The sequence below is a fragment of the Salvelinus namaycush genome, chromosome 12 (genome assembly GCF_016432855.1).
Source record: "Salvelinus namaycush isolate Seneca chromosome 12, SaNama_1.0, whole genome shotgun sequence".
In the NCBI taxonomy this organism is placed as follows: Eukaryota; Metazoa; Chordata; class Actinopteri; order Salmoniformes; family Salmonidae; genus Salvelinus; species Salvelinus namaycush.
Window position 1 is genome coordinate 24,880,107 of NC_052318.1, and position 20,669 is coordinate 24,900,775.

The following is a 20,669-nucleotide window of genomic DNA, read 5'->3' on the forward strand; positions in this document are numbered from 1 at the left end:
GATTATTCTTCAGATTCTGAGCCTCAGCCTGAATAACACAGAGGCCTAAGCGCAAAAAAGGCAGAACGGTGCACACCACGCATGTGCTCGTGCCACTACCAAATGAAACAGTAAGACAGGAGCAAGGAAGGGACAGCACCGTTTACATAGAACAAGCCGGTGACAACGCTATAGGTCGATTATCAGCACAAAATCTCATCACTAAGAGCGTGGGTCCTACAGCTCAAGCAAAAAACAACATCAGCAATGCACTCACCATCTTTCGTTGATTATGTGACATGGACATGCTACAGCATTCAGGGACTGTACTGTGGCTAAGGCGCACACGGAGCAAGGAGACACTGCCTGGGATCAGACTGTTGATGAGCTGGAAGCATTCATTTCAATCCTGTGTGTCCGTGGAGCATTCGGTGTAAAGAGCGTCTATATGGAGAGCGTCTGGTCAGACATCTATGGGATACTTTTCTTTAGAGAAACCATGTCACGGGAATGCTTCAGAGAGATCATGCGTTAGCTCCATTTTGATGACAAAGAAACAGACATTCGTCAATTCGTCATGGTATCCAACGTATAAATAATAGACTATCTGACTGCTGTCATATCGACACATTCATTATAATGCCATTATTGCTTTTGTGCTGATTTTCACTATTTATCAAGCACACTTTGCGCTTATAGTGATTTTAGGCTACTGATGTTTTCATTTGACCGTGCATCTTGCTGACCATGCGTCTTGGTGGTTGGGGTATTTTGGGGTATCATTATAAAAAGCTGTCACCGTGTTGTAATACATTCTCTTTCTGTTTCATAGTTGTAACAAAGAACACTCCACAAATAAAATTGATTTAAAACATTGGTGTTTTTTGTGCTGCTAGTTGAAGAGCCAGTGCTCAATAGAGTGATACCAGAGAAGCAGATGCAGGCCTCTGGGTACTTTATTCCTAATTGATCACCGATGAGCTATCCCAGCCCCATCCATAACCAGAGCCGTGGACCAGTTACTTACCCTCCGAGAATGGCCAGAAAGGGCCTGGCTGGTTTCTCCAGAGCCATGGCAAAGTAGTCCAGCTCCTTCTTCATCAGGAAACCTGCAGCCTTCTGGGACAGGTTCACTCCAACCATGGAGCTGGGGGAGGGAGAGGCAGGTATGCGGGGAAGGGGAGAAAGGGAGAGGAAAAGCAGTGTGAGAAGGAGAAGCAAGGAGACAGAAAAAAAGAGGAAGAAACAAGAGAATAAGATTAAGGAAAGTAGGAGACACGGAGTGGCAATGAGTGATTTGACAGAAAAATAATTATCTTGAAGGACAATAATCATCATCACTCCACAGTAGTGTCCAGTGAACCTACCTGTGGGCTCTGTGTGCTGTGCCGAAGGCATCATTGACGTAGACATCTCCCAGTTTAGACAGAGAGGCTCTGAAGAAATCAATCTGCTCCTGGGTTGCTTTGGTCTAGCAGAGAAAGGAGAGGATAGAACACATTGTTATAGATGGCAGAGGGCTCAGGTTACAACCATCAGGCTCTATTACATCTAGAATAGAGAGCTGTACGACCCATTGTGCAGTATATAGAGAGGCCTCATTTATTCATATAGATGGTATCAATGCCTAGTCATTCTTTATATGAAGTTATAGTTCATTTTTGGAAATTCAACAATATGACCCATATCTACACAGTGTACAAAACTGCTCTTTCCATGACAGACTGACAAAGGTAAAATCAGGTGAAAGCTACAATCCCTTATTGATGTCACCTGTTAAATTGCTTTCAATCAGTGTAGATGAAGGGGAGGAGACCGTTGAAAAGAAGGATTTTTATGCCTTGAGAGAAACTGAGACATGGATGGTGTAAGTGTGCCATTCAACGCACCAGTTTGAGTGTGTCAAGAAATGCAACACTGCTTGGTTTCACACGCTCAGTTTCCCGTGTGTGTATTAACTACGGTCCACCACCCAAAGGACATCCAGCCAACTTGACAACTGTGGGAACCATTGGAGTCAACATGGGCCAGCATCCCTGTGGAACACTTGACACTTTGTAGAATACTGTCATGACTTGGCCTCCTGGATGGAGATCAAAGGTGCAGGCTAACCAAAGGTTTCAAGACCCCCCCTCTCCTGGGGGAGTTGGCCAGTTTTATGATGGTCATAAATACCTTGCAGGAACTCTCTCTCCCACTCTGCAGAAATGGAAGTTAAAAATCCCGTTGTTACAACAGAGCGAGACTTTGCAGTACTGTAATATAAAAAGGTTGGACATTGAAACAATATTTCTAACGTAAATAATGTGGGAAATGGTTGGTGGGACAATAATCCTATCAAATCAGTTATTGTTTAGGACGGTATAACTAAATAACTATCTCTGAAAGTTTACGCATTCAAGGGGTCAGGTTTACATCTAAATGTTGTTATATGATTAAATATGAAACTATTTGTGAGAAGATGAAATGTGATTTTAGCCTTCTAAATGAGAATGTTTTTTCAGACTTTTGCCAAGTCAGTAACCACGCCCACGTGAGCACAGACATTGGGGCAACGTGATGGAACTGCCCTGCAAGGCGAGTGCTTAAAAGGACTCGCTGATTAATTAACATAATAGAACAGCGTGACCGACAGCGTGAGCTGAACGGTACGAAATGGTTAGAAACTCTGAAACTTTCAACAGAGAAGAAAATCTCTACAGACCAGTACATTGCCGGGTTGCTGCTGGCATGTAAAATGGTTCTAGCTGTACCCTGAATAATCAACCATTGAGACCAGTATACGGACGGTGTTGCGCCAGATGTCACGAATGGTTAGACTCTACCAGACCAGAAATTGTAAGACTCAAACTCTCGAGTTAAGAAGATAAAGACTACATGTTGGAGAGGGGAAGAACGAGAGGGGAAGAACATTTTCCTCCCACCATTGTGTGGTACTCTGATGGATCCAGTCTAACGAACACTTCTAGAACAAAGATAGCCTACTTCCACAACTACTAAGTACATTGTGACTTCTGGTGGACAACCAGAGACTTCTGTCAAACTACTCTCCACAGACTGATCGAGTGATTTCAACAGAGAGAGACGACAAAGACATACATGCGTAAATATGTACATTGCATTTCTAAAACCCGAATGAGCGGTTGTTCGGGTGCTAAATATCCATATTTACCATGAGCGTAGTATTCAACTGTATGTACGATAGTTGAATTCCTTTGTCTCTCCTCCCACTCTCTTTCCCCACCCCTTTTCTTTGTGCAACCAGCCGCCATATCGGGTTAGTCCACTAGGGACTTTTAATTGCATTGGGTTAGTAATCAATGTATAATCTATTGTGTGTGTTTATGTAATTCTGTGTGATTATTTCATTAGTTAGTAAATAAATAAGCCAATTTGTGTATCGCCGATTCATCATGAAGACTAGGGTTCGTACAGATTTATAGGATATTACGGCGTTCAGAATGAGACTGAAACAGGAGCAAATTATTGATGGATGACGGATAGTATATCGAGATATTCTGATATTTAATTCGGGAAACGGTAACTCGTTAAACTTTTCCCGTGGTGCCCCAGATTACTACTTAATTGTTATATGATTAATTTAAATGCGTAATAATTGAACGTGGTATGTAATTATTCGATGAATAGCCATCATCGCATTAAATGGTAGCAACGTCACGACAATACCATGCCCCTACGAATTGAGGCTGTTCTGATGGCAAAGTTAATCAAGTGTATTAATGGTCTATAATACATGTGGCAGATCACTAGGTGTGGAACATAGGAGGATAGTGATGCGAGACAATTCAGAGGTGCAACACATAAGGCACGGTTCAAAACCAGGCAAAAGCTGGTATATTTATCAAATGAAATGGTGGTTTACAGAAATGGCCCAACTTGGTCCAATCTTTCCGAGCACCCGTCTTTGTTGTGGCAACTTTGGTACCAGGGCTCCTCCTGGCTGGCAGCTGCAACCTTGTGGTGTGGGAGGTGAGACTTGCTTCCATGGTGGTTAGTCATTCATGTCTCTTCATTTGCCATCTCTGGTTCTGAATGTTTCCCATAAGAAACATTACCATATGAAATGGATTCACTCACCGAGTTAGTGGGACCCTGGTAGTTCAGCGTTTGGCAATCATCTTCCATCTCCCGCTCAGCATCCCACCACCACTCTTCTTCTTCTTCTTGAGTGCACTGGGCCTTCAGCATTGCACTGGGGTCACACTCACATGAATCATGGTTAACATCAGCATGGGATGGGCAGTTTTGAGATGCATCATTCTTATGCGATTCATCAAGCCTGACAGTCTGGCTACTCAGAGATTAAATCTGGTGGGGCGTCCGTCTGGCTGTGACCATCTATTAATGTGCTGGTTTGGCAGCTTACAGCTTGAGGAACAGTATAAGACGCACAAGTCTCGGTTTCTTTATCTTGACTCTCGGGTACCTGCACCAGTTCTTCCACTTTGGCCTGTAGCTCACTCCTCTCCCGTTTCAAGTTCTCAATGCACTTTCCTTGGACTGTGCATTCTTCATTGAGGTCATCAACCTCTTCTCGAAGACACTTTTTCTCCTCTTCAGTTTTGCACAGGAGATCTTGAAACATTTTCAGCCTCCTCTTCAAGTCTTCAGCTTCATCGTGTGGAGCACATTTTCTTCTATTTACCCGTTTCAAAGTTTGCAGCTTCTGCAAAGTACCCTTCCAATACTTCTCCAGCTTGGCGGATCGCCGTTGCTCTTTCTGTTTCAGCAGGCTTTCTTTAGCCTTCTTCCTCTTCTCAGCTTCGGCAGTTAGCGGAGCTTTTAGCACATTTTCCCTATTATCTGGTTTGCTGACAGAAACTTGGACTTCTTGCTCAGGGGACTGGGTGAGTAACTGTCCATCCTCCATGCTGACAATACACTGTAGAGTACTACTCCTGGCCAAGGCATCCGGTTCTGCTTGCCAGGCCTTTTGGTGAGTGTCCAGCGCCACATCCATCATGTTATTTATAGCTTTCCATAGCTCCATTGACCCTTTTTCCATCTCACATCCCTGGGCACCTGGTGGCTTCTTCAGGAAGTTTAGAAGGAACTCCCTTTGAGCTTCAGGCAGTACTTCTTTGCCTTCCCCCTGCAGCCAGAACAGTGAGGGGATCCGTTATCCATCCATGAATGTCTGCGGCCATTTTGTACAAATGTGCGCTCTGAAATTCTGTCATGCACTACACCTCTTGGCAGGGCTTCCCCCCCCCCCCACAGAAAACGCATGCACGGGGGGAGGGGGGGGGGACGGGACAGAATTTGGAAAACCCTGCTCTAGAGGCCACCAGGTAAAGCTGTGCCTGCATTAACTCCACCAGTGTGGCAGAACGCTAGGTGTGGCACATATGAGTAGTGATGCAAGACAATTCAGAGGCTCAACACACAAGACACGATACAAAGGTAAGGTGATTTACACAAATGGTCCAAACGTCAAGAGAAAACACTGGCCTCCACACTTCGATCGTTACTGAACATAAAAGGGAAGTTCTATATTTTAAAACGTAATGTTAGAGGGTCCCTCACCCTGAAAGTAGTCTATGGGCCAGGAGAGACTAATCCATGGTTCAGTTCTTTTTGTGGAAAGTGCTACGCTGCGTACAGACCCCCCACACACTCAACATCGTTGCGATACATTGAGTTTCATGTAAGCCAATTTGGCGGGAAAACTGAAGGTAGCTGTAGCCTATTTCCTGTTTCTGAATCTTTTATTAAAGAATGTGAAACAATGTGTATTTGCTGCTTTTCATGAAATCATGTAGCTGTTCTTTAGGCTTCATGGCCTAAAATAAATTTGTTCATATAGGCAGAATATTATATTTTGTAGCATAGGCTACCGAATGTATTAAATAAACAGATCAAGCTAAAATATTCGGATATGATAAAAGGCCCACATTTGATCTTTTCAATTAAAAAAAAGACTGTCACATGACAACAAAAACAGAAACATTGTGATTTTAAAGACACAAAGTAACAATAGCCTCTATGATTAAAGGGATCGGAGTCCATCTATTACTGGGCTCTCACTATTATCATTATTTACATAATTCAAATTCACCATATAGGGGTATTGGATCCATCCCAACGAGACAAAATATTCTGGACATTCTTCCAAACACCGTTTTCCCGCACTGGCTGTTTTTTCATTGTGTGCTATAGGCCTATCACAACAGCGGTTTGTCGCTTGACTCTCCTTCAAAAAAATATTTCCTGGATCAGTTGATGATGGTCGACAATATCACAAGGCCTAACTAAACAGCTGGATACCAAATGCGCACCCAACAAGTAAGGTATATTAGACTATGCATAGCCTATTGAAGAACCACGCAAGTTAGGTGACTTTGGTTAAAAGCGTTTGATTTTGCAATTGCATAAATCCTTTGGATTTGTGTGCCCATGAAAAAAGGGTTTAACAGCGTAGCCTAACATATCATTATGAACACAATCTAATAGACTCAGCAAAACTTTGTCCCACTGATGGCCCCCATAATGGGTTGTGGGTTTCGTAATCAGATGATTGATCTTTCAGAACATTCACACTGTCACGTTCTGACCATAGTTCTTGTGTATTTTACTTGTTTTAGTGTTGGTCAGGACGTGAGCTGGGTGGGCATTCTATGTTGTGTGTCTAGTTTGTCTGTTTCTATGTTTGGCCTAATATGGTTCTCAATCAGAGGCAGGTGTTTTGTGTTGTCTCTGATTGGGAATCATATTTAGGTGGCTTGTTTTGGGATTTTGTGGGTGGTTGTTTCCTGTCTTTGTGTTTTCTCTGCACCAGATAGGGCTGTATCGGTTTGCCACATTTGTTATTTTGTATTTGTAAGTGTTCACGTTTATTCGTCTTAATTAAATATGTTGAGCACAAACTACGCTGCGTCTTGGTCCGATCCCTGCTACACCTCCTCTTCAGACGAAGAGGAGGAAGGCTGCCGTTACACACACCTAGCCTACTTGACAATCAGCTCAGTCATCTGGACACTTTCCTGTGTGTAGTGCAGGTCAGTCATATTTCCCTCTCCTTTTCATATCGAAAAAATGCAACTGTTAGCCTATTGATACAAACTTTACATAGGCCATCATCACTATAACCTAATACTCCAATTGATTGAAAGATTGTGTGCTGCCGACAAACAGCAGTACAGTATTTCTAATAATTAGCCTAAACTGAATCCTAAAAAACTCCTTGTGCTGAAAATGAATGAATCTACACAGCCCTTGCTAAAGCCAATGATGTTTGAGTAGGCTAGGCCTAGTTTATATTGATAATTAGATTCTATAGATCAAATTGAAAGAAAAATAAATGTTATTTCAACCTTGTAATTTATTATGTGAAAGTTTTTTTATTCATTAATTAATTAATGTATTAGTAGACTTATGGATGACATTTTTCAAGTTATTCACCCAACCCAGTTTTATTTATTCTAAAAGGCATGCAACGAATGCAGAGCATTTTAATGTATTTTATACAATATTCGGCACATATGAACACATTTATATACACCATTCTGCCAATATGAACACATTTATTTTAGGGCTTAAATGAGCCAATATATGAGCCTTCAGGACAGGTTTAACTGATTTTCCCCACGGAAGAGATGTGAGAGCCTTTACGAGTTCCCCATGGAGCAACGAAGCCACCAGCACATGCATTGTCCCCCAGTTAATTCGCGCACACGCGGACGAAAGTAACCAACATAAAATAACGCATTGCAGCGGTGCTTCGATTCTATACAGTGTATCTATAAGATGGTGAACATACCGCAGTAATGCCAGTGGAGGTGACTGCACGATCAGGGTACTGCACGTCAATATACTGTACATACTTTTGATCCAGTTCCTACTGCACTTTAGCAGGCCAAGTTTATAACTCTTTCGCAGAAAGGTCAAGGCTGGTCTGTGGAGTCACATCAAAATGCCATGAGTTGGCACAAGAGCAGTTCAACCAGGTCATCATAGAATGTGCCCTTAACCACAGACCTGGGATCAGATTACGCTACCCACAATCCTAATCTTAAGCATAAAATGAATTTAAAAATATCAGAACCCGAATCAGTGGTTAGGGGTAACATCTAGGCTTACCTACTCCGTCGCCTGCCACCACCCAGCCAACGGGGGACCTTGTGAAAGGTTGACAGCTGCCCCCTTTCCCTATCTCCTCTGCCCCCTCTAAGGGCTGCATACCAGCCAGGGCTCACATGGCAAGAAAAGCAACATGCTCGGCCCGGGACAACCCACTACCCTTCACTCAAAATGTCAGCAGGTCAGGGCAGCACCGCGGCTGTATGAGCGGAGATGGAGGTGGTAGAAGTAGCCTCCTGGCCTTTGATTCAGGCACAAGCATAGATACTACAAAACTTATCCTATAAACCTATGCATTGACATAATACTCTCAGAGGTGCAACCTTCTTAAGAGCTGCTGTCTGTTGTAGCTGGTCATTCCTCTCGAAACTAGAATAAAGAAAAGAGCATGATTTGGTGGATTTTCACGACATTTAACCATACAAGGGGGTCCTTTGGAGGAAGGATTGCCAATTTTTCAATATATCGTTGAACATAATATATTCTACGGGCATATCGAAGTTCCAGAGCGGAATCTCTGCTGGTTTTAAAGTTATGACCCATTTTATACAGAGAAATTGGCATAGTAGACAATCAATTTAACCGATCACAGCCCTCCTTTCACTTGTATCATTGCACATCCTGCAAATCACCAGCAGAGGCAACCATTTTGAATCTATTTTCACATTCACTGTGTTGGTAATGCTTACAAATTGGATCATAACTAAAAGTAGCAGAAATCCCACTCTGGAACTTTGATTTGCCCGTAGAGTTTATCATGTTCAACAATATATAGAAAAATTTGGCTAAACAAAAATTTGTATATTTCAATATAAAGGTTTATATTTTTCAATAATCCTCATTTAATGTAAGAAATTTGTTATAGAAATCAAAATACTACTCATATTACAGTGCAAGCGGTACACTTCATACGACACCAATGTTTGCTTTGCAGAACCTACAGATGAAATATTATGGAGTCTTAAAGTCACATCACATCATATTCACATCAAAACGAATTTAAATGATTTTAGATGGGCTACATACCTCATGAGTACAGACATTTTTTTTAGCTAGGTAAGGCCAAAATGTCATAAATACAAAAACTTCAATTAATTATTTCTCAATTACGGTGTTAAGATACAAAACGTAAAATATACACAGAGTATACCAAACACTAAGAACACCTTTCTAATATTGAGTTGCACCCCCCGCCCCACCTTTTGCCCTCAGAACAGCCTCAATTCATCGGGGCATGGACTCTACAAGGTGTCAAGTATTCCACAGGGATGCTGGCCCATGTTGACTCCAATGCTTCCCACAGTTGTGTCAAGTTGGCTGGATGTCCGTTGGGTGGTGGCCCATTCTTGATACACACAGGAAACTGTTGAGCTACTACCTACTATCATACCCTGTTTAAAGCCACTTAACTTCTTATGGCTGCAGGGGCAGTATTGAGTAGCTTGGATGAAAGGTGCACAGAGGTGCCCATATTAAACAGCCTGCTCCTCAGTCCCAGTTGCTAACATATGCATATTATTATTTATATTGGATAGAAAACAATCTGACGTTTCTAAAACTGTTTGAATTATGTCTGTGAGTATAACAGAACTCATATGGCAGGGCAAAAACCTGAGAAGTTCCACTTCCTGTTTGAATTTTTTCTGAGGTGGCAGATTTTCAACCAAGCTCTCATTGAAATTACAGCGAGATATTGATGAGTTTTCACTTCCTACGGCTTCCACTAGATGTCAACAGAACTTTGTCTGATGACTCTAATGTGAAGGGGGGCCGAAGGAGACAGGAATGAGTAATCACTGCCACGAGCTGATCACGCATTCACCATGCGCCTTCACATGAGGAGGACGTCCGTTCCACCGCTCTTCTGAAGTCAATCTAATTCTCCGGTTGGAACGTTATTCAAGATGTATGTCAACAACATTCTAAAGATTGATTCAGTACATCGTTTGACATGTTTCTACTGACTGTTACGGAACTTTTGGACATTTCGTCACGTTATAATGGAGGCGCTTTGTGACTTTGGAATTGTTTACCGAAGGCGCTAACCAAAGTAGCTAATTGGACATAAATAACGGACATTATCGAACAAATCAAGCATTTATTGTGGACCTGGGATTCCTAGGACTGCATTCTGATGAAGTTCTTCAAAGGTAAGGAAACATTTATCATGTATTTTCTGGTTTCTGTTGAGTCCAACATGGCGGCTAATTTGGCTATTGTTCTGAGCTCCATCTCAGATTATTGCATGATTTGCTTTTTCCGTAAAGTTTTTTTGAAATCTGACACAGCGGTTGCATTAATAACCTTCTCAATAGGGGGTGCTGTTTTCACTTTGTAAAAATTTCGTTCCCAAATTAAACTGCCTCGTACTCAATTCTTGCTCGTACAATATGCATATTATTATTACTATTGGATAGAAAACACTCTCTAGTTTCTAAAACCGTTTGAATTATATCTGTGAGTAAAACAGAACTCAAGTTGGAGCAAACTTCCTGTGAGGAAGTGAGAAATCTGAAATCAGGCAGGCTGTTCTGGGGTCAGTTTATTCATTTGCATGTCTTCTATTGGTCGACATGCACTGCATACGCCTTCCCCTAGATGTCAGCAAATAGTGAGAATTGGAATGGAGTTGCTAGGCAGATCTGAGGCCATATAAAGGGTCTTGGAACGTGGGGTGCAGTCTTTTCAACATTCGCCATGACGCAAGACAGACCTCAGGATGGCGTCTTGGAAAGCTCCCGTTATTAGCTCCCGGCCTTAGATATATCCGGCTCTGATTTTATTCGATATAGGTGTTAAAGACATCATAATGTTGTTATTTTAAACCGAGTTATATCAGTTTATATCAGTATATTGCGATTTTCGGATATTTCTTTGTGCTGCGTTATAGTGAGTTGGGCACGTCTGGGCCACATGGCTAATGTTTACTGCTAATTCCAAAGTTGAAGGCGACAATCTACAACCGAGCAACGATTCTTTTGGACAAAGGACAACTTGCCCAAGATTCTGATGAAAGCTCATCAAAAAGTAAGAACTATTTATGATGTTAATTCGTTGTTCTGTTGAAAAATGTAAAACTCCTATTCCGCCATTAATTTCGGTGCGGTCTCGCTTTAACACACGCTGTATGTCGTAGTAACGTTAATTTTAAAAATCTAACACAGCGGTTGCATTAAGAACTAATGTATCTTTCATTTGCTGTCCAACCTGTATTTTTTTGTAAAGTTTATGATTAGTTAATGATTAGATTAGGTGCCTCTCCCAAGATTTCTCCCGACATTTTGTTGGCAGCTTGGCTACTATTCTCATTGTATAACCACGATTTGTGCCGCTAAATATGCACATTTTCGAACAAACTCTATATGTATTGTGTAATATGATGTTATAGGACTGTCATCTGAAGAAGTTTGAGAAGGTTAGTGAAAAAATGTATATCTTTTGCTGGTTTATTCGTTATCGCTATTGTTGGTTTGAATCAATGCTGTTGTGTGGTTGGCTATTGTAGTAAGCTAATATAATGCTATATTGTGTTTTCGCTGTAAAACACTTAAAAAATCTGAAATATTGGCTGGATTCACAAGATCTTTGTCTTTCATTTGCTGTACGCTGTGTATTTTTCATAAATGTTTTATGATGAGTATTTAGGTAATTCACGTTGGTCTCTGTAGTTATTCTAGTTGCTTTGGTGAGAGTTGTGATAGTGGCTGCAATGGTAAACTATGATTTATACCTGAAATATGCAAATTTTTCTAACAAAACATATGCTATACAATAAATATGTTATCAGACTGTCATCTGATGAAGTTGTTTCTTGGTTAGTGACTATTTATATCTTTATTTGGTCGAAATTGTGATAGCTACCTATGCAGGAAAAAAAGGGTGGGGAAAAAAAGTTGTGTCTTTTGCTATCGTGGTTAGCTAATAGAAATACATATTGTGTCTTCCCTGTAAAACATTTTAAAAATCAGAAATGATGGCTGGATTCAAAAGATGTATCTTTCATCTGGTGTCTTGGACTTGTGATTTAATGATATTTAGATGCTAGTATTTACTTGTGACGCTATGCTAGGCTATGCTAGTCAGCTTTTTTACTGATGGGGGTGCTCCCGGATCCGGGATTGTGATTACGTAGAAGTTAAGGAGAGGTATATCTATAATTCCATGTGTATAACTTGTATTATCATCTACATTTATGATGAGTATTTCTGTTGAAACGATGTGGCTATGCAAAATCACTTGATGTTTTTGGAACTAGTGAATGTAACGCGCCAATGTAAACTCAGATTTTTTGTTATAAATATGAACTTTTTCAAACAAAACATGCATGTATTGTGTAACATGAAGTCCTATGAGTGTCATCTGATGAAGATAATCAAAGGTTAATTATTAATTTTATCTCTATTTCTGCTTTTTCTGACTGCTATCTTTCGCTGGAAAAATGGCTGTGCTTATTGTGGTTTGGTGGTGACCTAACATAATCGTTTGTAGTGCTTTCGCTGAAAAGCATATTTGAAAATTGGACACTTTGGTGGGATTAACAACAAGATTACCTTTAAAATTATATAAAACGCATGTATGTTTGAGGAATTTTAATTATGAAATTTCTGTTGTTTGAATTTGGCGCCCTGCACTTTCTCTGGCTGCTGTCATATCGATCCCGGTAGCGGGATGCAGCCATAAGAAGTTAAATCTTTTGTCTTGCACATTCTTCCTCTCAATGGCACACATACACAATCCATGTCTCAGTTGTCTCCAGGCTTAGAAATCCTTTAACTGGTCTTCTCCCCTTTATCTACACTGATTGAAGTGGATTTAACAAGTGACATCGATGAGGGATCATAGCTTTCACCTGGATTCACCTGGTCAATCTGTCATAGAAAGAGCAGGTGTTCTTAATGTTTTGTACACTCAGTGTCAACAATCCTCCCTACAAAGGATTAAATGTTGTGAAAAATCCCCCAAATCATGGTCTTTTTATGTTCTAGTTTCATAAGTATAGTATGGATGTACTCACAGACACCATTTTCTCTACCCTGGTCTCAATCTGAAAAATTATTGTTTTTTCAGTCAGATATCTGACTGGTGACTCATGCCACTGTAAGCTTGGTTCTATTTTCTTCTCTGCCCTTAGCGGCTCTGCTGACGCTAACACCACAGGATGGTGACGCAGCTGCAGCTTGGGCCTCTGCAGGGCAGGAGTCCTCCATTTATGTAAATAGAAAAGGCCTCTGGGAATGGCTACTGCGGCTGCAGCCGGTGATATGCACCCACCTTGTTTCCGGAGGCGTCCTTGCCCTTGCCCTCCTCAGCGACGTGGAATCTCAGGTTCTCCAGGAGAATGACGGAACCGGCTGCGGGGTCGGCGCAGGCCTGCTCTACATCGGGACCCACACAGTCCTTCAAGAAGTGCACGTCCCTGAGAATGAGTGCAAAGCAAACACGTGCACATTTGAGTACAAAGAACCCAAATATTTCCAAAATGACAAATATGATTAATTAATTGGGAATAGTAATATTTCACTCGGCGCATGGTAATAGGCAGCTATGGAGGGCCATGGAAGGAGCCAGGAGGTCTCACTTGCCCAGCAGGCTCTTGAGCTCGGCGGCCACGGGCTCCAGGGAGAATTTGTCAGGCATGGGGTTCCCATCAGGACGACCCAAGTGGCTCATCAGCACCACAGCCTTGGCCCCATGATCCAGACAGTGCTTGATGGTGGGGACAGCAGCCTTGATCCTGGAACACATAGGTACAAAGTATGAGCAAAGGCTGGAATAGGGCTCCTATAAAATGACATAGCAGCATTTAGTCTAATAAGGTGTATTACTAATAGATGATCAAATGCTACCATGGAAAGGAAAATACCTGTCTATTTGTGGAAAAATCACAAATGTCCGATATCACAGTTTACCTATTTGCTTATGGTTTTGCCTACACCTAGTGACCTGCTTTTTAAATTATATGAACAAAAAATATTACATTTTATTTGGAACGGCAAGCCAGATAAAATTAAAAGGGCTAATTAATAAAACGAATATGAATTCGGAGGGCAGAAATTATTAAATATTAAAGCATTAGACCTCTCACTAAAGCAGTCCTTCTCAAATAGTGGGGCGCGCCCCCCTGGAGGGGCTCGGCGCGATGCCAGGGGGGGCGCGTGTGACCCCGGGGAACATGCTTTTTTTGCTGCAGGGGGTAGTTTTCTTTTGCACCGAACAAGAGCACACAGCACAGAGCAGGAGATATGAAATGCAGATAACAAACCCTTAAGAGACACCATGGAAAAATATTTAACAGGGATGAAAAGAAAGGCGGAGACAGATGGAGATAATGAGACAAACGTAAGTCTCCCGAAAGCTAAGACGAGGAAATATGACGACGCGTATGTAGCGCTTGGCTTCACTGTGACTACGGTGGGAGACGAGGAAAGACTGGTATGTTTACTGTGTCTAAAAATGTTGGCAGCGGACAGCATGAAGCCAAATAAATTAAGGCGTCACTTAAAGACATTACACCCCAATCATGCTGATAAGCCGCTTGAGTTTTTTCAGCGAAAACGTGCCGAATATTGCCAACAATCGTCCCGCTTTGTGAATGCTACTTCAGTAAACCTGCGAGCACTGCTGGCATCATAAGGTGGCGTACCAAATTGCTCAGTGCAAAAAACCCCACTCCATAGCAGAGGAGCTGATACTTACTGCCTGCAGCATTAGACATGGTCTCTGTCATGCTGGATGACGCAAGTGCTGCAAAAATAAAAACTATGACTTCCTCATTTTGATTTAAAAAAATCTGCACAAATTGTTTTATTCATTTTTGTTTTATAGGTCAGTGTTTCATATATTGTGCTCCTGAGTTAATGTTGCTGATCAATTTGAATGTATTATTATTTATTGATTATATTTTATTTTATTTTTCAGTATCAAACGGTCAAAAAATGTTTACAGTTTAAATAAGGCTTGAATGATTTTTTTAAATTTCAGGCAAATCGATGCACTTTAACCTGTTTGAGCTGCAGGGGCAGTATTGAGTAGCTGGATAAAAGGTGCCCATTTCAAACGGCCTCGTACTCAATTCTTGCTCCTACAATATGCATTTTATTATTACTATTGGATAGAAAACACTCTCTAGTTTCTAAAACCATTTCAATTATATCTGTGAGTAAAACAGAACTCCTTTTGCAGCAAACTTCCTGACAGGAAGTGGAAAATCTGAAATCGATGCTCTCTTCTAGGGGCTGCCTATTAAAGTCCTTGATATTTATTCGTTTAGATGCACTTCATACGTCTTCCACTAGATGTCGACAAGGAGTGAGAGAAGAAATGGAGTGTGTAACTTGATCTGGGCTCGTATAATAGCTCTTTGTATGACGTGTCACCAGTTTCCTGTTTTCTGGAGAGCGCGTCAAGGGACCTGGATTTGCCTTCTGATAAGCTGTCGTTATGGACGACTAATATCTCCGGCTTTGATTTTATTTGATACATGTGACAATATCATCGTAAAGTATGTTTTTTCAATATAGTTTAATCAGATTATTGACATTTTTTCGGGAGTTTTGCCGTGTTCCGTTCTCTTCCGTTTGTTGACATGGAGAGATTTGCGCCACTTGGCAAGTGTGCTTGCTAAATCGAGAGGGAAAAAGGCCGTTCTAAATCCAAACAACGATTGTTCCCGACAAAGGACCCCTTGTACAACATTCTGATGAAAGATCAGCAAAAGTAGGACCCATTTTATGATGTTATTTCATATATCTGTCGAACATGTTGTGCTAGTCGTTTGCGCCCAGCTTTTGGGTACTCTCTCGCTATACCTAAGCTGGATGTCGTAATGAAGTTATTTTTAGAATTCTAACACGGCGATTGCATTAAGAACTAGTGTATCTATCATTTCCTATACAACATGTATTTTTTTGTTATGTTTATGAATAGCTATTTGGTCAGAATATGTGTGTCAGAAAAAGTGTCAGAAAAATATCCGGACGTTGTGGGAAAAAGATGCTACCTTAGCACAATGTATAACCACTGATTTCAGCTCTAAATATGCACATTTTCGAACAAAACATAAGTGTATGTATAACCTGATGTTATAGGACTGTCATCTGATGAAGCATATCAAGGTTAGTAAAAAATTATATATCTTTTGCTGGTTTGTTACGATCGCTAACTTTTGCTTCTGGGAAATGGCTTGTGTTTCTGGCTATTGTGGTAAGCTAATATAACGCTATATTGTGTTTTCGCTGTAAAACACTTAAGAAATCGGAAATATTGGCTGGAATCACAAGATGCCTGTCTTTCATTTGCTGTACACTATGTATTTTTCAGAAATGTTTTATGATGAGTATTTAGGTATTTGACGTTGGTGTCTGTAATTATTCTGTCTGCTTCGGTGCTATTTCTGATTGTAGCTGCAATGTAAACTATGATTTATACCTGAAATATGCACATTTTTCGAACAAAACATAGATTTATTGAATAACATGTTATAAGACTGTCATCTGATGAAGTTGTTTGTTGGTTAGTTTGGTTGGTTCTTGGTTAGTTAGGTTGGCTTTGTGCATGCTACCTGTGCTGTGAAAAATGTCTGTCCTTTTTTGTATTTGGTGGTGAGCTAACATAAATATACGTGCTGTTTTCGCTGTAAAACATTTTAAAAAATCGGACATGTTGGCTGGATTCACAAGATGTGTACCTTTCATTTGCTGTATTGGACTTGTTAATGTGTGAAAGTTAAATATTTCTAAAAAATATATTTTGAATTTCGCGCCCTGCACTTGAAGTGGCTGTTGTCATATTGTGGCCGGCCTCGGGCTTGCAGCCAGAAGAAGTTTTAAGTATTTTCTGTTACAGACTAAAAAACAATGTTAATAAAGTTATTCTTTGTTGTAAGTTGATCTATATTTCTGTCTTTGTTTTCTTTAATGTTAATAAGGATACAATGTTATCCAGAGGTGTACTTATAACAAGGGCCTTTTCCCCTTTATTTAGATTACACCTGCTCACTTTCGGTTGTTTGAAAAGGAAATAATCTCCAAAATATATTTTATTTTTTAAACAAGCCTTAGAAAGTTGGTTGCAATTTCAGTTTAATCCACCTGAAAGGACGGAACAAATAGTACAACAAATATTGTGGTTAAATTCAAATATACTAATTGATTAAAAAATATATTTATCGAAGACATTTTTAAAAAAGGTATAATTTTAGTGAATGATATCATAAATAGGACTGGTGGAGTTGTCACACATGCAGCTAACACAGACATATGGAAATGTCTGCTCTACCCAAAATTACAACCAATTAATTGCAGCATTACCACAAAAATGGAAGAGGCAAGTAGAAGGGGGAAAAAGTAAGGAACTTGTATGTCGGCCATGTATTAAAGAACATAAATGGTTAAAGAAAAGTGTGATAAATAAAAACATATACCAATTTCATTTAAGGACCAAAAAACTGACAGCTGTGCCATATAAATTGCAAAATAGTTGGGAAGAGATTTTCGATGTACCCATTCCATGGCACATGGTTTATGAATTGATACGCAAAACAACGCCGGATTCAAAACTTCAAATTTTTCAATTTAAATTACTATACAAAATTCTTGCAACTAATAGAATGTTATATATATGGGGGATACAATCTTCCCAGCTCTGCAGATTCTGCTGTGAGGAGGCAGAGTCATTAGATCATTTATTTTGGTATTGTCCATATGTAGCTCGTTTTTGGTCACAGATCCAGGAATGGCTGAAGAATTGCAACATTTGCCTTGAACTAACGCTACAGATAGCAATACTGGGTGATTTGAAAAGCCATAGTCAATCAATCAATAATATAATTATTATTTTAGCAAAAATGTTTATTATTAATTAACAATCTGTAGAAGCTATGAGAATAGGAAGGTTCAATTATTTTGTGAAGCATCACAGCACAGTTGAAAAATATATGGCAAATAGAAATCCGAAATGGATGATGTTGAGAGATAGATGGGAGAGGTTGAATGGAGCTGAAGGGTGGGACTAATAACAAGATAAACAATGTAAAGCATACGAGATCTGTAAAATGTATATAGGTTCGGAACTTTTGTGAAATAGCATAGTTACAAATAGAAATCAAACTGGATGGACATCAGAAATAGAGGAAGGACTAAGAACAAACAAGAGAGAACTATTGTAAAGTAGACTGTGTCTGTAAAATGTGTATAAGATGTATAAATTGAAGGTAAAAGCAGAAGTGTTTATTAGTTTACTCCAATTGGGGGATCGGTGGTAGGGTTTGCGGGGAATAATAATAAAGGTATATTCTTTAAAAAAGTATATATGTCTATATAGGTATGTGTATGTATATATGTGTATATGTGTATATGTATGCATGCGTGTATGGATATACAGTGGGGCAAAAAAGTATTTAGTCAGCCACCAATTGTACAAGTTCTCCCACTTAAAAAGATGAGAGAGGCCTGTAATTTTCATCACCGGTACACTTCAACTATGACAGACAAAATGAGAAAAGAAAATCCAGAAAATCACAATGTAGGATTTTTAATGAATTTATTTGCAAATTATGGTGGAAAATTTGTAATTGGTCACCTACAAACAAGCAAGATTTCTGGCTCTCACAGACCTGTAACTTCTTCTTTAAGAGGCTCCTCTGTCCTCCACTCGTTACCTGTATTAATGGCACCTGTTTGAACTTGTTATCAGTATAAAAGACACCTGTCCACAACCTCAAACAGTCACACTCCAAACTCCACTATGGCCAAGACCAAAGAGCTGTCAAAGGACACCAGAAACAAAATTGTAGACCTGCACCAGGCTGGGAAGACTGAATCTGCAATAGGTAAGCAGCTTGGTTTGAAGAAATCAACTGTGGGAGCAATTATTAGGAAATGGAAGACATACAAGACCACTGATAATCTCCCTCGATCTGGGGCTCCACGCAAGACCTCACCCCGTGGGGTCAAAATGATCACAAGAGCGGTGAGCAAAAATCCCAGAACCACACGGGGGGACCTAGTGAATGACCTGCAGAGAGCTGGGACCAAAGTAACAAAGCCTACCATCAGCAAGGGCATTGAAGATGAAACGTGCATGACAATGATCCCAAACACACCGCCCGGGCAACGAAGGAGTGGCTTCGTAAGAAGCATTTCAAGGTCCTGGAGTGGCCTAGCCAGTCTCCAGATCTCAACCCCATAGAAAATCTTTGGAGGGAGTTGAAAGTCCGTGTTGCCCAGCAACAGCCCCAAAACATCACTGCTCTAGAGGAGATCTGCATGGAGGAATGGGCCAAAATACCAGCAACAGTGTGTGAAAACCTTGTGAAGACTTACAGAAAACGTTTGACCTCTGTCATTGCCAACAAAGGGTATATAACAAAGTATTGAGAAACTTTTGTTATTGACCAAATACTAATTTTCCACCATAATTTGCAAATAAATTCATTAAAAATCCTACAATGTGATTTTATGGATTTTGTTTTCTCATTTTGTCTGTCATAGTTGAAGTGTACCTATGATGAAAATTACAGGCCTCTCTCATCTTTTTAAGTGGGAGAACTTGCACAATTGGTGGCTGACTAAATACTTTTTTGCCCCACTGTATTTACCACAAAAATATGGGGGATTGGAAATGATGCAGACAATTACATTGGAAGCAACATTCTTTCCGCAATATTAAGCTGATCCACCCCTTAACAACAAAAAAAAATTATAAAATATATATTTTTTTAAATAATTTAAAAAAAATAATAATAAAAAATAAATAGATGATTAAATTAAAACTTACCTCTGGTTGTTTGTGATTTTATGGTCCTTCATGGGCACATTGAAATCAACCCTGCAAAAGAGAAATGTCAAACATCAGTTTTGGACACAGTAATAGTGAATTGTGTTCAGGGAACAGAACAGAAAAATAACGACATTGAAGTACAGAACCAGAACCAAGAAAGAAAGTGATCTATACTGTTTCGGAACAGAACTGTTTTAAAAGCATCGGAACCAGTTCATACTGTTACTTTATGTTCAGGGTATTATTTATCCTAGTTCCACAAAAAAACGCCTATGCAAAGCCATCGCCGTCACTCAAACTTATTCCAGTGTCTGCATGCCTGCCAGCTGAAAATATTTGCCAGTATGGTGTAGGCTACCTGCCCCTCCCTCCAAATATTTTTTATTAGAGAACAATGGATTAATTCTTCAATGTTAGTTAACTACAAAAAGGTAAGATGTGTTTTTATTTTAATTCTGGTGCCTTTCTGCACACAAGCTTGTTAGCTACCTAGCTAGCTAGAGCTGGTCTAGCTCTCAATAAAATCTAGGCAGTATTATGTGTAATCTAATGGAACTGAGAGTCTTCCTATTATTAATTTCCTTCAACCAATCAGTCATTTGTGTCAGTGCAGTACACGTTGAGTGCCCTTCTCTAGAAACATGCTGAAAGTCTGTTGTTAATTTGTTTACAGAGAAATAGCATTGTATTTGGTCAAACACCATTTTACCAACAGTTTGCTAAGAGCTGGCAGCAAGCTTTTAGGTCTGCTGTTAGAACCAGTAAAGGCCGCTTTACCACTCTTGGGTAGCGGAATTACTTCGGCTTCCCTT

The 20,669-nt window shown here is 40.1% G+C and overlaps 1 protein-coding gene across 1 annotated transcript in view; it reads right to left on the reverse strand.

Moving 5' to 3' along the window:
- The window catches only part of LOC120057029 (phosphoglycerate kinase-like), a 42,781-nt gene that overhangs the window by 11,805 nt on the left and 10,307 nt on the right, over positions 1–20,669 (reverse strand). Inside the window, exons 2-6 of the mRNA XM_039005390.1 lie at positions 19,855–19,905; positions 13,658–13,813; positions 13,351–13,495; positions 1,347–1,450; positions 1,007–1,126 (exon numbers count right to left, since the gene is read on the reverse strand). Coding sequence (XP_038861318.1) covers positions 1,007–1,126; positions 1,347–1,450; positions 13,351–13,495; positions 13,658–13,813; positions 19,855–19,905 — 576 coding nt within the window. The remainder of the gene's footprint in view (positions 1–1,006; positions 1,127–1,346; positions 1,451–13,350; positions 13,496–13,657; positions 13,814–19,854; positions 19,906–20,669) is intronic.